The following is a 16,262-nucleotide window of genomic DNA, read 5'->3' as shown; positions in this document are numbered from 1 at the left end:
CAATCCCTGCGCGATTCACCTGCTGCCGGTCCCCACAACCCCCCCACCCTCTGCTTTCTTCCTCACACATCCCATCCCCGCAACTGCGCGCTTTTTCTCAGAGACGGGAGCGCGCAGTTTTAGGCATGGCAATTCACAGGTTTACGGGTGGTACCAACTCTATGAAATAATAGATAATAGTAAAGTGACAGCGCTGGCGCAGATTTTTTTCTCCAAGCACCGCTCTAATGAAAAAAAAAGTATAATTAAAGATTTGTCTGCGAGCCACATGTGACCATCAAAAGAGCCATATTTGGCTCGCGAGCCATAGGTTCCCGACCCCTGGCCTAAGGCATGCTTCCACTTGTGAAAGTACTACAGATTCAACAAACATTGATCAGGATGCAATGGGACATCCAGTTCATTTCAGCCGTGGATATTCACCTCCCAACAAGGACACTAGGGCACATACAATACTGTAAAGAAGACCGCTCTATTTTAAGCTTTACCGTTTGTGGACAACATATTGTTATAAGCAGAAAGAAACACACAAAATGACAACAAATTCAGTTGTTTATTTTAAACTACAGCCATGTTCTAAGATATTGATTAGTGTTACTAAAGACTACTTAAGATATTATAAAAGTATATTCTTGTAATAGGTATTTTAAGGAATTTTGGCCATACTTGAATATGGAACCAGAGATTTCAACTAGAGGGGGGTCTGCAACCTAAAAACTAAAAGAGCCATTTGGGTCAGCTTCTTTATTGATCAAAACCCAGCAGAGCGGTAAAGTTCTACTTCAACGTCTAGATCAGGTGTCTGCAACCTGAGGATCTGGAGCCGCATCCCTTCAATGTAGTTCTTTGGCTTTGAAGAAAAATGATTTAAATCATTTATTTGTAGTTTTGGTTAATTTGTTTTAGTTAATTAAGTTTTGTTATTTATGTTTGGATTTTTAACATGTCATAACTGAGCAAGGATGGCAAAAGGTTTAATTTATTGCCAAAAGTGGTTTATTATTAAAATAAACGTAAAGAACGTATTAGTATATGCTGCACAACAGTACCTAGTTGCTATTTAAAGTTCTTAAAGTATAGAATTGTACATACATATATAGATTATTTTGAATAAGGATTCTAAACGATTGTTTCAACAAAAAAGGAGCATTAAAGAACAATACATCAAAGTCATGGTGATAGAAAATGTCATCTTTGATTTTCTCACATTTCTTTACAAGGAAATCTGCTGCAGAAGATCTTATTTGACACAGGATGTAGTTTATTTTGAAAGGAACCTATATGTGCTGCAGTCACAAGTAAAATAAGTTAAAATTGTTTTACAGGGAACAAAATAAGATAGTGATAGTTATACTTACATTTTTTGAAAGCTTCATTTTATAAATTCATGCATTAATGGCCACAAAAACATAAATGAAGTGTTTCTAATCTGTATGGTGGGATTTTGCAACTGTTGTTGGGTTTTGATCACAAAGAAACTGGACCAAATAACTGTTACAGTGGTTGCAGAACCGTTTAGAAAAATCCCACAATGTATTCATGTTTTTGTGACCATGCATTGTAGCTTTTTCATATTTAAAATAAACAAATTGCAAAAGTGTATACATTTACCTATTACATTTATGACAGGAGTAAGAGCAAGTTCTTTTCAAAATAAAATGCAGTACACTGCATCAAATAAGATCTTCCTGCAACAGCAGATCGCAGGTAAAAGAAAAGAAAGCCTAGTCAAAATTGGCCATTTCTTTTTTTATTTATCTAGAATATTTTTTGTGCATCAGCAAACTTTTTCTCATTTTAGTATTGAAAACATTGTTTTAGGATCAAATGAAAGTTAAGAACTTGTGCTTTAAACCTATTGTTATTGAAAATGCATCTAACAGAAGATTACGGTAAACCTTTTTTTGTTGTTTCTTTTAGTTATCTGGCATGTGTGCATTTCAGAGGAGTGGTAAAGCCTGTGATTTAGTGTAATGTCTGCAGTGGTTTAAAATAAAACAGCTTGTCACAGGTCTTTTCTATTCAGGGGACAACTTTTGGAATAAATGGGAAGTAATAAGCAGCAAATTTGACTTGATGTCATCTTTCCTTGTGGGCATACAGTTTGCTTTGAAAAAGTGTCTGCAGCCTTACAGGCACTTCATTTCACTGTCAAGCACACTTGTCACATGACAAATTCTTGACACAGCTTCATCAAATGTCATCTGAAATGCCAAAATCTGACACTTTGAGATCAAGAATACCAATGTTTTGAGTCTTTAAGTCATGAGCGTTCAGACACCAGCCTCTGAGAAACCGCTAAAGACTGACATCTAGTGGCAAAGACCAGAAGTGCCAAATGAAAGCATTAAAAGGAACTTTCAAAAAAACTTTACAGAAAGCCTTTACCTCCAACATTTTGGTGTTACAATAAAAACAAAAAAAAAGTTTTATAAAACATTTAAAAGATATATCTGTTTATTTTATGTGTGACAGGCATTTAAAAAGTAGCAAAGCCTCAATCTTGTCTTTTACACAAATAACAAACATGATCAACTGTACAAAGTCTGAAACATGCAAAGCTACAAACTTTAAGATCATGTGGAAACTTAAAAACACAGGCCAGCACAACATTTATTAGAAAAAATAAAGAACCGAACATTTCTTTTTAGAACAAGCTTCCAAATGAATGAGATTGCTTATAAAACTCATAAAAAAATGCAAACATATAAATCTATAAAACAAAGGCCAATTTCTCGATGATAAATGCCCATTTGAATGGAAACTATTTTACAATAATGGAGGAAACTTGACTACTTATAAATATCAAGGACATAAAAAAACTATGTACATTTTTTTTAGTTAAAGGGAGAGTTAAACATTTTTGCAGATATTTTTTGTTAGCAGGATAAGGCTTTCTCCAAAACGCTGATGTCCACCAGTGGCACCGTTGCAACTTCAAAAAATACCCTAAAAACATTTTAAAAAGACATATTTAAACTCAACAGTACAGGATTTAATGACATACAGATTGTGGATTCTAGGTTTTAGAGCACCTACTTATGACTGTACTTGTTCCTAACAGCCCGGAGTTTATCATCGGCAGGACCCTGGAGCATCAAATGTAGCTTTCTGACAACTGGTGCCACCTCTGAGGCCTGATAGCCAGAGTGGAACTGCAGGATGGGGGACTACAGGATGAGAGAAACACGTTTATAACATAAGCCCAGTCATTTTCTCGTATTTACAAATTCCTCTAAAAAAAAATTTAACTCAAGTCTGAATTGCCAGCTATTCCAAGGTGACAATTTGTCATTGAGGTGTTGAACAAAAGCAATTGTTCTACGGTTGACAAGTGTATCTTCATGTTTTTGCTCATGACCTTTGGGTGACGCCATCAGATGCTGTGATTATGACACACTCTTGTCATTAGTAAAGCATCGGTCACAACTAGGGATGTGTTGATAAAAAAAAAAAAAAAAAAAAAAAAAAAAAAATCGCTTCATTGATATGAATCAATCCAAGCTTAATAAATCAATAATCCACCCATAAAATAGAGATCGATCATTTACGTCTTTCCTTAGCAGGTGACCGAATGCATAACAGTAGCAGAAGCAAAAGTCTCCTCTCCTAGCTATGATGCAAACATCTAAAAGAATTTCCCATAGGACAGCTAATGCTAACGTTCGTTCGACCTAAACATACATTGCTGATTAAATTAACAGCTTTATAAACTCACAGGCAGGAATTTTCCAAACTTTTTCAATGAAACCTTTTTTAAAGTAACCATTTGTGTTCAAAAGCAGCGGTCCCCAACCTTTTCAGTGCCATGGAGCGGCATGAAGTCACACGAACTTTTCACGGCCGAATCTTTAAGAAGTAGGCGGAGAACTTTTTTAGAAACGCTACGCAGAAGGAGAAACACATACGTGACAAGACAAACCCCGAGCTTTTATTTTGACAAGCACAACATTGAACATCGCTCAGTTGTCATCATTTTTACTCATTTTGCTAGCTGCTGGGTTTTATTTTAGTGGTAACCTATCATGTGACAGAAGGGCGCCTTGTAAAGAGTGACAGACGGATGTAACAGGGAATCGGGCGATTTTTTAAAATAAAACATCTTTCAGATTCCAACATAAATAAAACGGAAGTAATGTAAGTTATTTATTCTTTCTATGTAGCCTGGTACCAAATGACCCTCGGTCCGTGGCCCGGGGGTTGGGGACCGCTGGTCTAAAGCACAGATTTTTGCTAAAGTGTAATAATCTAGCGTGAGCTCCACCTAGTGGCCAAACTGAATCACCTTGCAGGAGAGAAATAACATTTATTTTTGTAAAATGAGCCAGTTTAGAGCCTTCTGCACATTTTTGTTGGAGCTTCTCTGTTTCACAAACATGTAACACTGTATGGATTTTTGATAACCGCGGGGATGAACCACCAAGGGGCGCGGTGTCGCGGTTGACCCGAATTTCGGGTCGGGCTTAAGATCTTACCTCTACTGTAGGAAGACGTCATGAAATGGGTGGCAAGGAGCAACAGCCAATAACTCATATTTCATTAAAAAATGTTCTTTTGTGTGCCAAAGTTAATATATTATCATATACATGGATATTGTTTACAGTATTAAAGGTTTAGGAATATCATGGTATAGACCGGTTAAGAACAGTATCTGCACCAAATCATTTTAGTGATGAGTTCTGGATGCATTGACTGTATATAAGAACTGGACCGAGTGCCGACCCCCCCCTCCCCCATTCCCAACAGGAAGTACCGGCTGGTTCCAAAATATCCCACAAACTGTTTTTCCTTATTGCAAGCAACTCAAGTTACAAACTGACCAATTAGATGCCTCAATAAAAGTATGTGGTCTCTTTACACTCATTTGGTCCAGGTCTCATATACAGTCAATGGGTGTGTGCTGTGTAAAAGACATCCATAAAAATCAATGGTGCTGTTTTTACAATACTGAGGCAAACCTACCCAGCTCCCCAGGTCTTTAGTAATCAGCGCCATCAGCAGGCAGGCTGAGGCCAGCAAGGAGCCCCTCTCTGACACCAGGTCCATCTCCATCAGACTCATTTCACAATAGTAGCGAGCCAGAGTCAGTGTTTCCATGCTGGCACTCACACACTGCACAGGGGGCCAAAGAGAGGCAACGGTCAGATCAAACAGTGTGCCCCTGCTGGGATGCTAAATCCCACATTTGACCTTATGCCTGCCCACCTTGGCATAGCGTCTGAGGAACCGATATGGGATGGGAATGTTGATGTCGAATGACAGCGTCTGCAGAATGCTGGCCTCCATGGAAATAAGCTCCTCCCTTTTGTATGCATCATCACAAATATAGAGAAAATCATCAACACAGGGTGGGCTACGCTCCTGCAGGATGACAAAAACAAATGTACATTTATTCCAAATCACAAGTCATGTTACTTCTTTGCAAGCTCTCTGCTCTTTTACTGAACATCTCTTAAATGATTCCTACGATAAAAGGCTTCATCCTCACCTCAAATTTGGAGGCTATGAGCATGGCAGTGGAGCCCACCAGCTGCAGCATCTCTCGGTGGATGGAAGCCTTTGACAGGTAATGGTCTGTCATCTTGACAGCCAGGTAAAGAGTCTCATGGTACAGCTCAAAGTTCTCCTACACAAACAGGAAAACAGACTATCAGAAAAAGAACCACCACTAAGACCCGCTACGATCAGCTTTTGATCTACTGTAAGTGTTCCAGGGGTCTTTTAATTATGATTGTGACGTTTTTAGCCAAAATCAAAAAACCGGTGTCGTCTCTGCAAAGTGGCAGGAGTTCATTAGCAATTCACCTCCGAGTTGTGGGCGGGATCGTTGGCGGGGGCAAGCCCAGCTCCCCTTCCCATCACCCATCTGTTTAACTGCTCTCCCACACGCTTACAGCCCCTCAACAACCCCAAGCTAACATCGCCAGTGCAGCAAATATGGTTGAAACGAGGACAACAAAAACAAACATGGATCTATTTTTCTGCATGAGACTGGAGCGGAGCAGGGAGATTGCAGATTCACAACGATTTAAATAAAGAAAAACTCAGAAATGCAATTTTAAGTTTAACCTTCCTTATACATGTCCTCCATCAGAAAATGTCCCAAGAACATGTTAAAAACACCAAAAACACTATTTTCAGCTGAGTGGATCTTTAAGGGAGCTCAGGAATTATTTTTATAAAAACAGAAATCTCAATTGATGCAATATTTGTTCTGCTTTGAAAAAAGAAAAAAAAACTACAGTAAGCAGGCAATAAAGAAATATACGGGACTGAATGGTAAAAACAACAACTCAGAATAGTGTTGATCAACCAAATTTGTGTTGCTCCAACACAAAAAATGTAATCACCTCCAAAGCTGTCATAAATAGAAAAAAAAAGCAATAAAAATTAATAATAAGCTTAGAAAAACCACCCATGACAACCCAATAGCAGGAACCTCACCTGTACTTCAACCAGCCAGTCCACCAGAATGGCTCTCATCTCTGGGTTGAGGCTGGTGTGTGTGAGCATGTAGTTACTGAGAACAAACTTCTCCTGCACACCAAGTAGAAATAAACAGAAGTGAATATATGTTTTAAACCTTGGTACGGGCATCTGCTTGTTGAGTTTGGCACACCTCTCTCTCTTTAAGGTAGTCGAAAATATCTTTGGCGTACTCCGGACACATGTAGCAGTCATCAGCGCTGTCTGAGTCGATGTCGAACTCCTTCGGGATCTGCAGGCGAAGACAAAGGGGAACGTGAGTTCTACCTCCTGCAGCCTTTGCACAGCGGTTTCACACATGCAGCATTTCTCCTACAGGTTTCCTCTGAAGGTGCGCGGGAACTTGACTAACAGGAGCCACCAGAGCATCCACCGTCTCTGTAAGGGAAGCTACCAGACTCCTCTGTGCTTCCTCCTCCTTTTCCTCCTCTGTGTCAGTCTTTTCCCTTTCCGTGGTCGACTCCTCCGAACTCACGGACCTGATACGGAAGCAAGTGTGAGAAATTAACTCCTTTGACACCAATAAAACATATTTGAAGTTAAATTGTTAAAAGATTTACTTTTTCAAGTTTGCTTGATTCTTTGCCGTCACTGAGATGATGGTCGTCTTCTTGACCGCTTTTTTCCCGGTTTCTTTCTTCCTACCTGGAAGGCTGATCTGAACCTTGTGAGCCTTAAAGTAGGATCAAAAAGGACAAACTCAATACAATGCATCCCACAAACATGACTTTTCAAAGGGAAAACTCTGTGAGCTCTGTGATTGAATTTTACAAAATGTAAAGGCCACATTAAAAACAACAATCTACAATCTTTCTTTAAATATCATTTTCACAAGTAAAAATTACGGTACAGCCTGTAGATTAGTGAAAACTGATTCTGAGAAGCTCTTGGAAGTGAAAACTCAAAGAATTTGAGGATTATCTGGTGAAACAGCTAAGATGAGGGGGCAGGCCATGACTCCTGTTCTACTAGTGAAACATGGGAGAAAATTCTGTTAAATGTCTTCAAATTATGAGGATAGAAAGTCAAAACAACTCATCAATAAATCCCACATGCTAAAACCTCATTTGTCAATACCCACCAAAATGTATTTTCTTCTCTATCGTTTTTTATGTAAAGATGAGTTATCTTTCCATTTCTCTCTGGTTCTTTTTTAGTTTGCACTATGTTGTAAGAAAGTAATACATTTCAGATTCCCGTCAGAATAGAAGCGCATTTATGGTTCAGCTGATGTCATTACATTTGTAATAACAGTAGCCCACTACGGCTGTAAAGAGTAACCAAGTACTCAGATATTTGCAATCTGATCTCAAGAGTTTGCGTATGAAAATTTGCAACGTCTGAGATCAGCAGAGAGTAAAAAGACACTTCAGGTCATGTAATTATAGCTCTAAAAATGCAGAATAATATTGGATTTTAAGTACATAAACTACACTATCCGACTGCACGAAAGAGACCGGAAGTAAATAAATCTTTAAAGAGTCAATGAAGCTCCTTATATTAAAAAAATGAAAGTATCAAAAGAGACAAAGACTGTTCAGGTTACTGAAATATGTTTTGAGAAAAAAACTAATTTGTTTAAAATATATACAAAAGTAAATAGAATAGAAAATATGATAAATATGAATTTAGAAAAAAATCTTGTGATTAAGATGAGTCTTATATAGTCGTTACATTTTTAATAAGGTGTTACAGTGTCTTCATTTACTATTTTAACTTTACTATTTTGTCCTCCCATTTACTGGAAATGTATTCTGCTAAACCTTCAAGATGGAAAAGCTGTACAAAACTTTTTCAGGATCTGTCGAATGAAATGAAGGTAACATTGATATATTTATGTTTTGTCTACTGCTGAAGTTAACCAGGAAGTTGACAGAAAAACTATTGAGTGTGAAATTGTTCAAAATGTCAAATATCACTTCTTTCTTTCAAAATCAGGGTTTTTACTTGTAATGTTTTGTTCATTCTGATCTCCTGTTCAATATAAAAGATTAAATGCATATTAATTTTATATGGCGATTAAATATATATTTTCAGTTTCATTTAACCAGTAAAACAACATTCATATAGGAACAATCAAACATATTTAGTAAAAATGGTGCTTCGATCTGTGAATCGTTGATCTTCATTCGTGAATGGAATCACCTCTTAAGTAGCGGTCCACAGCCTCGTGGGCCACTCAGATCAGCAGAAATTTAACTATCCCGCACCAAGCAAGGTGTGTATGTAGTGTGTGTGTGTGTGTATGTATTTACAGGGCGTGCAGAGTTTAAGACGGGTGTCATTTTAAAGCTATTGTGACACCAGGCAAGGCGGTGCCAGAGAGGTACTACAGACATAACTAAAAATATGCATGAGAATGCAGTGGTTAGACGTGCACAGAAGTGAGGCTAAGTCCAGCAGGCAGCTGACGGTGTTTTTCCATTTGGTGATGTAATGGCTAGATTTCCCTGCACAGCTGTTCGTGGAATTATACTCTCTGCTCATGTTTTTCTTGTTTCTTTATGACTTGTCCCATTCAGACAGAAGCTGAAGTCTCATGTGCTGAAACACTTTCTTTTGGATATAACTGGGACTTTGTTTTCTTTGAACACACAAGTATTTGAGGTTGAACTTTATTTTATTACTCGTTTTATTATCATCATAAATTCCTTTAGATTTTGGACCAAAATGAAGAAAAGTAGAGTGAATGGGGTGTTTAAGAGGACACAAAGACAAAGTTTGAATTTAAAAAAAGAAGGATTTTGATTAAAGGAAAATAAATCAAATTAAAGAAAAACACATTAGGCAGTAAAAGTTACTCAAAAATTCATTATCTATCCTGTCGTGTGAAAATATTTACCATAGGACTGATTTATATACACACACCTCCCACCCACATAACTACTAATTGCATACAAACCTCCACATCTATACACACCCTCATAAATAAGGACTAATATGCACATGTTTAACCATAGATGCATGCCTGTGTTGGTGCACAGGTGCTCAGGTGTGTTATGTTATGGAACCCAGCCCAAAGCGGACTGAAGCAGAAGTGGCCACCAGACACACCCCCACCCCCCCCCTCAGCCAAAGGACTTAACTATAATGAAAACTGGACAGAGTGAGTGTGACATCAGTCTAAGTCAACGTTTCTATGGCAACCACTCTCACCAATCAGGAGTGAGCTTGTGTGAGGTCCATACCCCTAACGCTGAAAAAGGGGTCTGGGGAACATTTCAAACATTTTAAACGGTGGATGTGAGTAATAGCGGTTTATTTCTCTATAGATGTCTGTGGGATTTTGACTTCTTGGAGTCAGCGGGTACTTCCTGTTTGGAACACGAGGGGGGGGGGGGGGGGGTTATTACATGAGTGCAGTTTTACGTAATATAAAGTTGTGTCAGCTGTTGGTTGGACTCAACAGAAGATGGACCCACTACTCCATTACAGCTTTGTAATATGGAATATGGTTTTCCATAATATGGAAAACTGTGTTTGTATTAAGAGTTAGAAAGTACAGGACTTAGGTTATTATTAGGTTATGGTCGAGTTCTGTCTTTACTCACACGTGGATCCAGTTAAAGGTCAAGAACATAGACCAAGAGATCTGAAACACGACCAAGACCCATCTGAAACCAATGCAATAGAACTTGACTGGATGGATCCAGGACAAAACATGAGTGAAATACTGAAGTTAATCTGAGCCTCAACAGGAAATGCATCTGATCTGATCCTGACCTTAAGCTGGATGCAGATGAGGAAAAACAGCCCTGATATGGCTGTAATTATTCTGAAGCAATTCAAAAAGAAACAAACGCCACAGGAAATAAAAGAAACATCAAGCAGCAGCATGTCTCTGCAGAAAGCAGTCTGCGTTGCAGATGTCTGCACTTTTGCCTTTTGGCCTCCAAAAAGAATCCCCCGCCAATGTCAAATAATTGGGCAAGCTGTTAATCATAGCCCTAATAGTTTTGGAAATAGCTCAGCCCAGTTCGTTCTGCATAATCCTCAGCCTGTTTTTTGCTATGAAACACTGGGACTCTGGCAGTTTCTCAGCAGCTATTTGTCATCACAGATGTGCACTGGCAGCTGGCTGGGAAGTCAATGAGCTCTCCAAAGAGCCCTTCATTATTTTTATGATGAAGACTTAAATCATCATGAAAGATATATGGCAATAATTTTAGAGCACAGCCATCTCTTTTGCATGTTCCTGTTGGTCATTTATGTGGGTATTTGATGAATGAGAAGATGCAGACGTGCAGTAATGGAGAACATAAAAAGCTAACATCTGGACTTTTTTCCCCCTCCAAAAACTTCCAATTGCAGCAGACATACACAGCCTGCGGCAGCAGCAGGCACCACGAAAACTTTGGAGCTTCCTGCACAGATAATTTACCTCACAGTAAGTACAAAACAAACATATGCAAGACTGTCAGTTTTTATAAAATATCTGCATTTCAGGAAAAACCCAGAACACAAGAGAGAATAGCATTCTGACAAATATGTCCCAAAGAGGGATTGTATCAATTTGTGATAATTTCCTATCCCGGCCACTTGTGGGCGAAGGCAGGGGGACAACCTGGACAGGTCGCCAGTCTGTCGCAGGGTAGAATGTCCACAAACACACACCCATTCACTCTCACAGTCACACTCACACCTATGGACAATTTAGAGTTGCCAATTAACCTACGAAGCATGTTTTTGGACGGTGGGAGGAAGCCGGAGACCCCAGAGAAAACCCACGCATGCACGGGGAGAACATGCAAACTCCACACAGAAAGGTCCCCCACTGATGTTCTGTTTTTCACGTCCCCCAGCCGGGACTTGAACCGGAGGCCTTCTTGCTGTGAGGCAAGAGCGCTAACCACTGCGCCACCGTGCAGCCCATTCTGGAAATTGTACCACATCAAAAGAAGAAAGAGGTCTGTAATATTCTTCATAGAAACATTTCAACTTTAAGTCACAGTATGTAAAAAAATAAAAGCACATTGTTTGATATTTAAAGAATCTATCTGGATAATGGTGCCAAAAATAAGCATTGATCAATACCTAAAGTTCACCTCAATCATTGAATTGTAACCCTGGTTAAAGCTTTAACAGATTGTAATTGTAGCTGCTATTTTTGTCCATTCCTCCATGCAGATCTTTCAAGAGCTGTGATGTTTGGGGGCTGCTGCTGGGAAACATGGACTTTCAACTCCCTCCACAGATTATCATTGGATAGAAGTCTAGACACTGGCTAGAATGCTCCAGAACCTTGAAAGGCTTTTTTTAAAGTAACACCTCTTTTCTCGTCCTGGTGATGCGTTTGGGATCTTTGTAATGCTCCAGCCATGTTCATCATCAATGTTCTATCTGATGGAAGGATGTTTTTGTCTAGTTCTGGCCGGTTTCCTCACTGTCCCCCTAAGATCATTTGAACCTCACCAGGTGAGATCTTGGATGGAGATTTTCAGAGATCTTGTATTTCTTTCATTTTCCAACATTTGATCTCTTCTCGTCAAGCTGCTTGTTTATTGTACATTTGCTCATTCCTGTCTTGTTCGGTTCTAAAATCTTTTACCTGGGGTCCTTAGACAGCTCTTTGGTCTTGTTTATGGTGACGAGGTTTGCATTCTGACTGTGCAGACGGGTGTCTTTTATACAGATAACTAGTTCAAACAGGGGACATTAATAGAGATAACCAGTGGAGGATAAGGAAGTTTCTTTAACCCTTGTGCTATCCTAGATGACCCCACCCTTACATTGACGTGTTCTCCCTACCATGACAAAGGTGGATAAAGGTGGAAAGATTTAATGTAATCCATGGACACCAGTGAAGATCACAAATCATTGAAGAAAAAAGGTTCAGAGCACTGTCTAGTGGGTCTAGATGACCCAACTCCCAATGTTAAAGTGCCTAGGATAGCACAAGGGTTAAGAAGTAACAGGACTGTGAGGAACATAATTACTGCTTGTATGCAGGAACTAAACACTTATTTTCTGCATCATTTTACAAATAAATTCTTCTAAAAAGATTTTTTTACACGATTTCCTGGATTCTTATTTACATTCTGCCCCTCACAGCTGAAGTTTATATCTGATTAACATTACAGACCAAAGTCATCGGTTTAAGCGGAAAAACTCTCAGAATATAAAACTGACAAATACATGGGTACAAAAATAAATGCACGCATGAGCACACACACTTCTTTTGGACAACAGAATCTCCAGCTTAAAGCTGCTCATTTGATTTTTTTTTTTGGTTTTTTTATCTTTGCTTGGTTTACCTTAACTCATCTTAAGTTTCTGTTACTGAGCTGAGAATTTAAAAACAAATCAAACAAATGTAGACCCATTGATCACTCCTTTATCTTTGCAATGCTATAGAATGCAGCAAATATCACCAACATAGCTCTGCGAGAGCTGCAGGTTTAATGTCAATGATATGTATTAACAGTAATCATAAACATGATACTGTTTTCAGACTGTTTAATAAAAAAATAATATAAAATGTGATCAACTGGAAGCAGAATTAAATCTGTTCTTGTATTTGATCAGAATGTTTGAATTTGAGTTTACAGTTAGATGACAATAAAGATGTGTTCAATTTAGAAATGTCTTTAAAGCAATTTCATTTTCTTGAAAAAAATCAGCATGTAGTAGGCAGAGTGTCAACAACACGGTGCCCACGGGCACCAGGTCACTCCCAAGGGCCACATAAGTCACCCATTAATTTTTATTTATAAACAACTGCAAACTGAGCAAATTTGTTATTTCAGGAGAGCCTATGAAACTGGTAGCCTTTCATATGACTCAGTCCCCATGAAGTAGCTCTCAATTTCAAAAAGGTTGGTGACCCCTGGTAGAAGGTATTTCTGTGTTAAATAGTGTTATAATTTGGATGGTAAAAAATATATATGGTGGGTAGTTTTATTTAAAGTCCAACAAAAAAACAGAGTAATGTCCACTGTAAACTGTGGAGAAGGCATGTTCCTTCTAAAACTGGAAATACCACCAACCTTTTAAACACCTGAAGCAGAGCCACCAAGCATTCTCGGTCTCAGACTAAATTCAACAATGATTCTCCAGCAAAAACAACAAAGGTAAGACCTGCACAGCAGCAACAGTCTAAACTACCAGAAGAAATTCGGAAAATTTGCTTTTAGTTCCAACTAAGCTCATTCAAAGGAAGTTGACAAAAATGTTTGTCAGTTTTGTTTGTTCTGTAAAACATTAGAAGTTTTTAAATTGAACTGATCAAGCAGTTTAGCATTCTGTTTGATAAAAGCTTTTGCTTTAATCACGCTCCTTCAGTGCATCTGTTATTTAAGTATGATGAAAGGAATAAATATGTAAATCTGAACCTGTTGATAATTACACATTTCTCTTATGAGCAGTGTTCAAATTTGACAAATATCGTGACATATATCGTTATTGACAGATATGAAAGAACTATATCGTGATATAAAATATTCTATATCGGCCAGCCCTAGCTACAAACAGCATGATAATAAATAAACAACCACTGGGAACGCTTTGAAAATAGTTCAAAATGTGGTCGGAGTGGAACTTTAATGGCTTTATTGGGCAAAACAGCTGGGATTTACTCATGAGACAAGTCAGACTGCAGACTGGTACACTTGATATTTTTTATGTAACTTATGCTTCCACTGATCAGCTTTGAACTTTATATTATACATAAAAATCTATTTAATTATGGGAGACCAGAATCCAAGATATTCATGTAGCCGATCTTTCATGCAGTATAATCCTCATAACATGCTTTTATTTTTATCTGTAAACAACATGACCACTCTACTAGATGGAGCCACGGGTCCTCTTAAAGAAAAAAAGTAAAAAAATAAAATAAAATCAGCACTTACATTTGTGATATCTATAAAAGCAGTCCTCTTCTTGGGAGCTCCATGAGGAGGAGAGGAGGACCTTTTCACCTGTGATCCTTCTTCCTGCAAACACATGCTACAGGTGAATAGAGTGCTGAGCCGCTGCCTGGTTTTCCATGTAGACGCCTTGACTTTACCTGGTTCTCCGTGGATGGAGCGCTCTGCCGGAGCGCTTTGTTCCCGCTGGCAGCCGGTTTCTTCCCCCGAGTGAAAGGCATGGCTGGCTAGTTCGGGCTGGTTCTGGAAGTCCACCCTCCGCTCGCTTCTTGATCTGCTGCACAGAGAGACAAAGCAAAACAAAGCCTCAGCAGCAGCAGGCAGCTCAACGCGGACACTTCCAGCCAACGCACACAGAACGGAGGTCTTTGAATTTACTCAATTACCGTCGGTTATGAACAGCTCGAGCTCAAAGCGAAACGGTAAAATCTTGCCTTTATCCCCGATATAACATATAGGTTACAGAATCGACTGCGACTATAAGCATAAATTAACTGACATGCGTACAACACAAGAACCCAGTGCGAAGAGTGCAGCTGAGAATCTAAATCTTTGAGCATGAATCTGATTGGCTTGAATTTGAGCTGATTCGTCCAATCAGAGAGTCGCAAAGAATGCCTGCAACCAGGGTACGTTGGTTTAGAGTAACGGCTTCGCGCGGTGTGCAACTCGAACTTAAAAATGTTTGTAGAAAAAAACTACGCTGTGTTTACAACCCGACGATATAAGAAGCAAGCCTTTTTTTTAGCATCACGTGTCAATTAATCGCCTGAAATTCCTCGTTTCCGAAAAGAAATCTGTGGGAGGGGCTATTGAGAACTTTCAAAAAGCAACAGATTGGTTCAAGAGTAAACATCGACTTTGTTACTACATGCCAATATTTCATTCCTCAGCATAAAAGAGTGCACTTGAAGTTCATTTTATGAAGTATAGCCTACTTGAGTATAAGTATAGCAAGTAGGCCTATACTATCATGTACGCATACTGTTGGGAGTACACTCACTGAAGACTTCTTCAGACTAAGTTAGAACATTTTAAGATTACAAAATATGTAGTATTTAAAAGGAAATGTATAGGGGAGAGTGGGGTAATTTGTTCCAGGGGGTAAATAGTGGACCCTCTTCTCTTATCAAAAATAGGGGTGTGTATTGGCAAGAGAGTCTGACGATCCGATACGTATCCCGATTTTCTACCAGAAAAGCTTTTTCTTTTTTTAAGTACTTAAAAAAACTCTACATGAATTTCAAGTTTCAAGTTTTTCATCGTAATAAAATGGTAAAATTCAGTTTATTTAATTATCACAATGTTAAGCACTGCAACTGTAACTCATAAGTTTTTTTACCCAAGCAAATTCATAGTGCTTTTATTTTGGCAACAGCTTCTCCAGTATTTTTAAATGGTTCAGGACCCTGAATAATACTTGAAAAATAAAGGGAAGAAAAACAAAACCCAAATTCTTTCTAGAAACATTAAGGTGTGATGATGGGGCAGCGTGACAGGGTGAAGGAAAGTTGCTTTAATGTGGCGAAGATGCTTTGTTTACATCACAGTTTGCAATGCACAGCTGCAGCCCTGCTTTCTCACACACGGAAGTGAACTAGTAACGCTCATTGACACGACGTTAGCCTTTTTTCAGAGCGTTGTACAAATCACTCTGATCCATCAGGTTCCTGAACTAGAATCTGCAGAACTTTGGCCCACTTTGCCAATAGCGTTTTGCCTGATGCTCTGTGCATTAGCTGTGATGCTGCAGTGCTTCACTCGTTCTTATCCAAGTCCGCTGCAAAGCACCGTATTCTGCGTTTTTATGTTACTGGCAGTAACACAGCACAGAGTTTCGGTTCCGTACCCATCCCAAGTAAAAACTAAGTAGTACATGTCTCAAAACAGCAAAACAAGCTGCCTCTT

General features: G+C 38.8%; 1 protein-coding gene across 2 annotated transcripts; it reads right to left on the bottom strand.

Annotated features, from left to right (window-relative positions):
• Positions 1–2,439: 2,439 nt before the first annotated feature.
• Positions 2,440–14,940, bottom strand: ccnb3 (cyclin B3). Of its 2 annotated transcripts, none has more exons than XM_004079941.5 (12): positions 14,741–14,940; positions 14,495–14,631; positions 14,337–14,420; positions 7,047–7,159; positions 6,803–6,965; positions 6,620–6,718; positions 6,445–6,537; positions 5,489–5,626; positions 5,206–5,361; positions 4,963–5,112; positions 3,040–3,170; positions 2,440–2,949 (listed from the first exon to the last, which is right to left on the bottom strand). In XM_004079941.5, exons 2-12 carry the CDS (start codon positions 14,573–14,575, stop codon positions 2,880–2,882), a joined length of 1,278 nt encoding a protein of 425 aa, XP_004079989.1. In that variant the 5' UTR covers positions 14,576–14,631; positions 14,741–14,940; the 3' UTR covers positions 2,440–2,879. The 2 variants fall into 2 exon arrangements, with proteins under 2 accessions (XP_004079989.1, XP_011485939.1); XM_011487637.4 differs by having other exon boundaries at positions 14,495–14,628; positions 14,741–14,921.
• Between the last annotated feature and the right edge of the window lie 1,322 nt (positions 14,941–16,262).

This window comes from Oryzias latipes, chromosome 18 (genome assembly GCF_053564925.1).
Source record: "Oryzias latipes strain Hd-rR chromosome 18, Olatipes_Hd-rR_3.1".
Taxonomy (NCBI): Eukaryota; Metazoa; Chordata; class Actinopteri; order Beloniformes; family Adrianichthyidae; genus Oryzias; species Oryzias latipes.
The sequence above is the reverse complement of the archived record's forward strand: the minus strand, read 5'-3'. Positions and strand labels throughout refer to the sequence as shown.

Excerpts from the sequence above, each read along its gene's own strand:
- ccnb3 (XM_004079941.5), bottom strand. The coding sequence starts at position 14,575 with ATGCCTTTCACTCGGGGGAAGAAACCGGCTGCCAGCGGGAACAAAGCG. Across the intron at positions 6,966-7,046 it reads AATCAAGCAAACTTGAAAAA|GTCCGTGAGTTCGGAGGAGT; the intron begins GTAAATCTTTTA and ends CTTCCGTATCAG. Across the intron at positions 5,362-5,488 it reads TCATAGCCTCCAAATTTGAG|GAGCGTAGCCCACCCTGTGT; the intron begins GTGAGGATGAAG and ends GTCATCCTGCAG.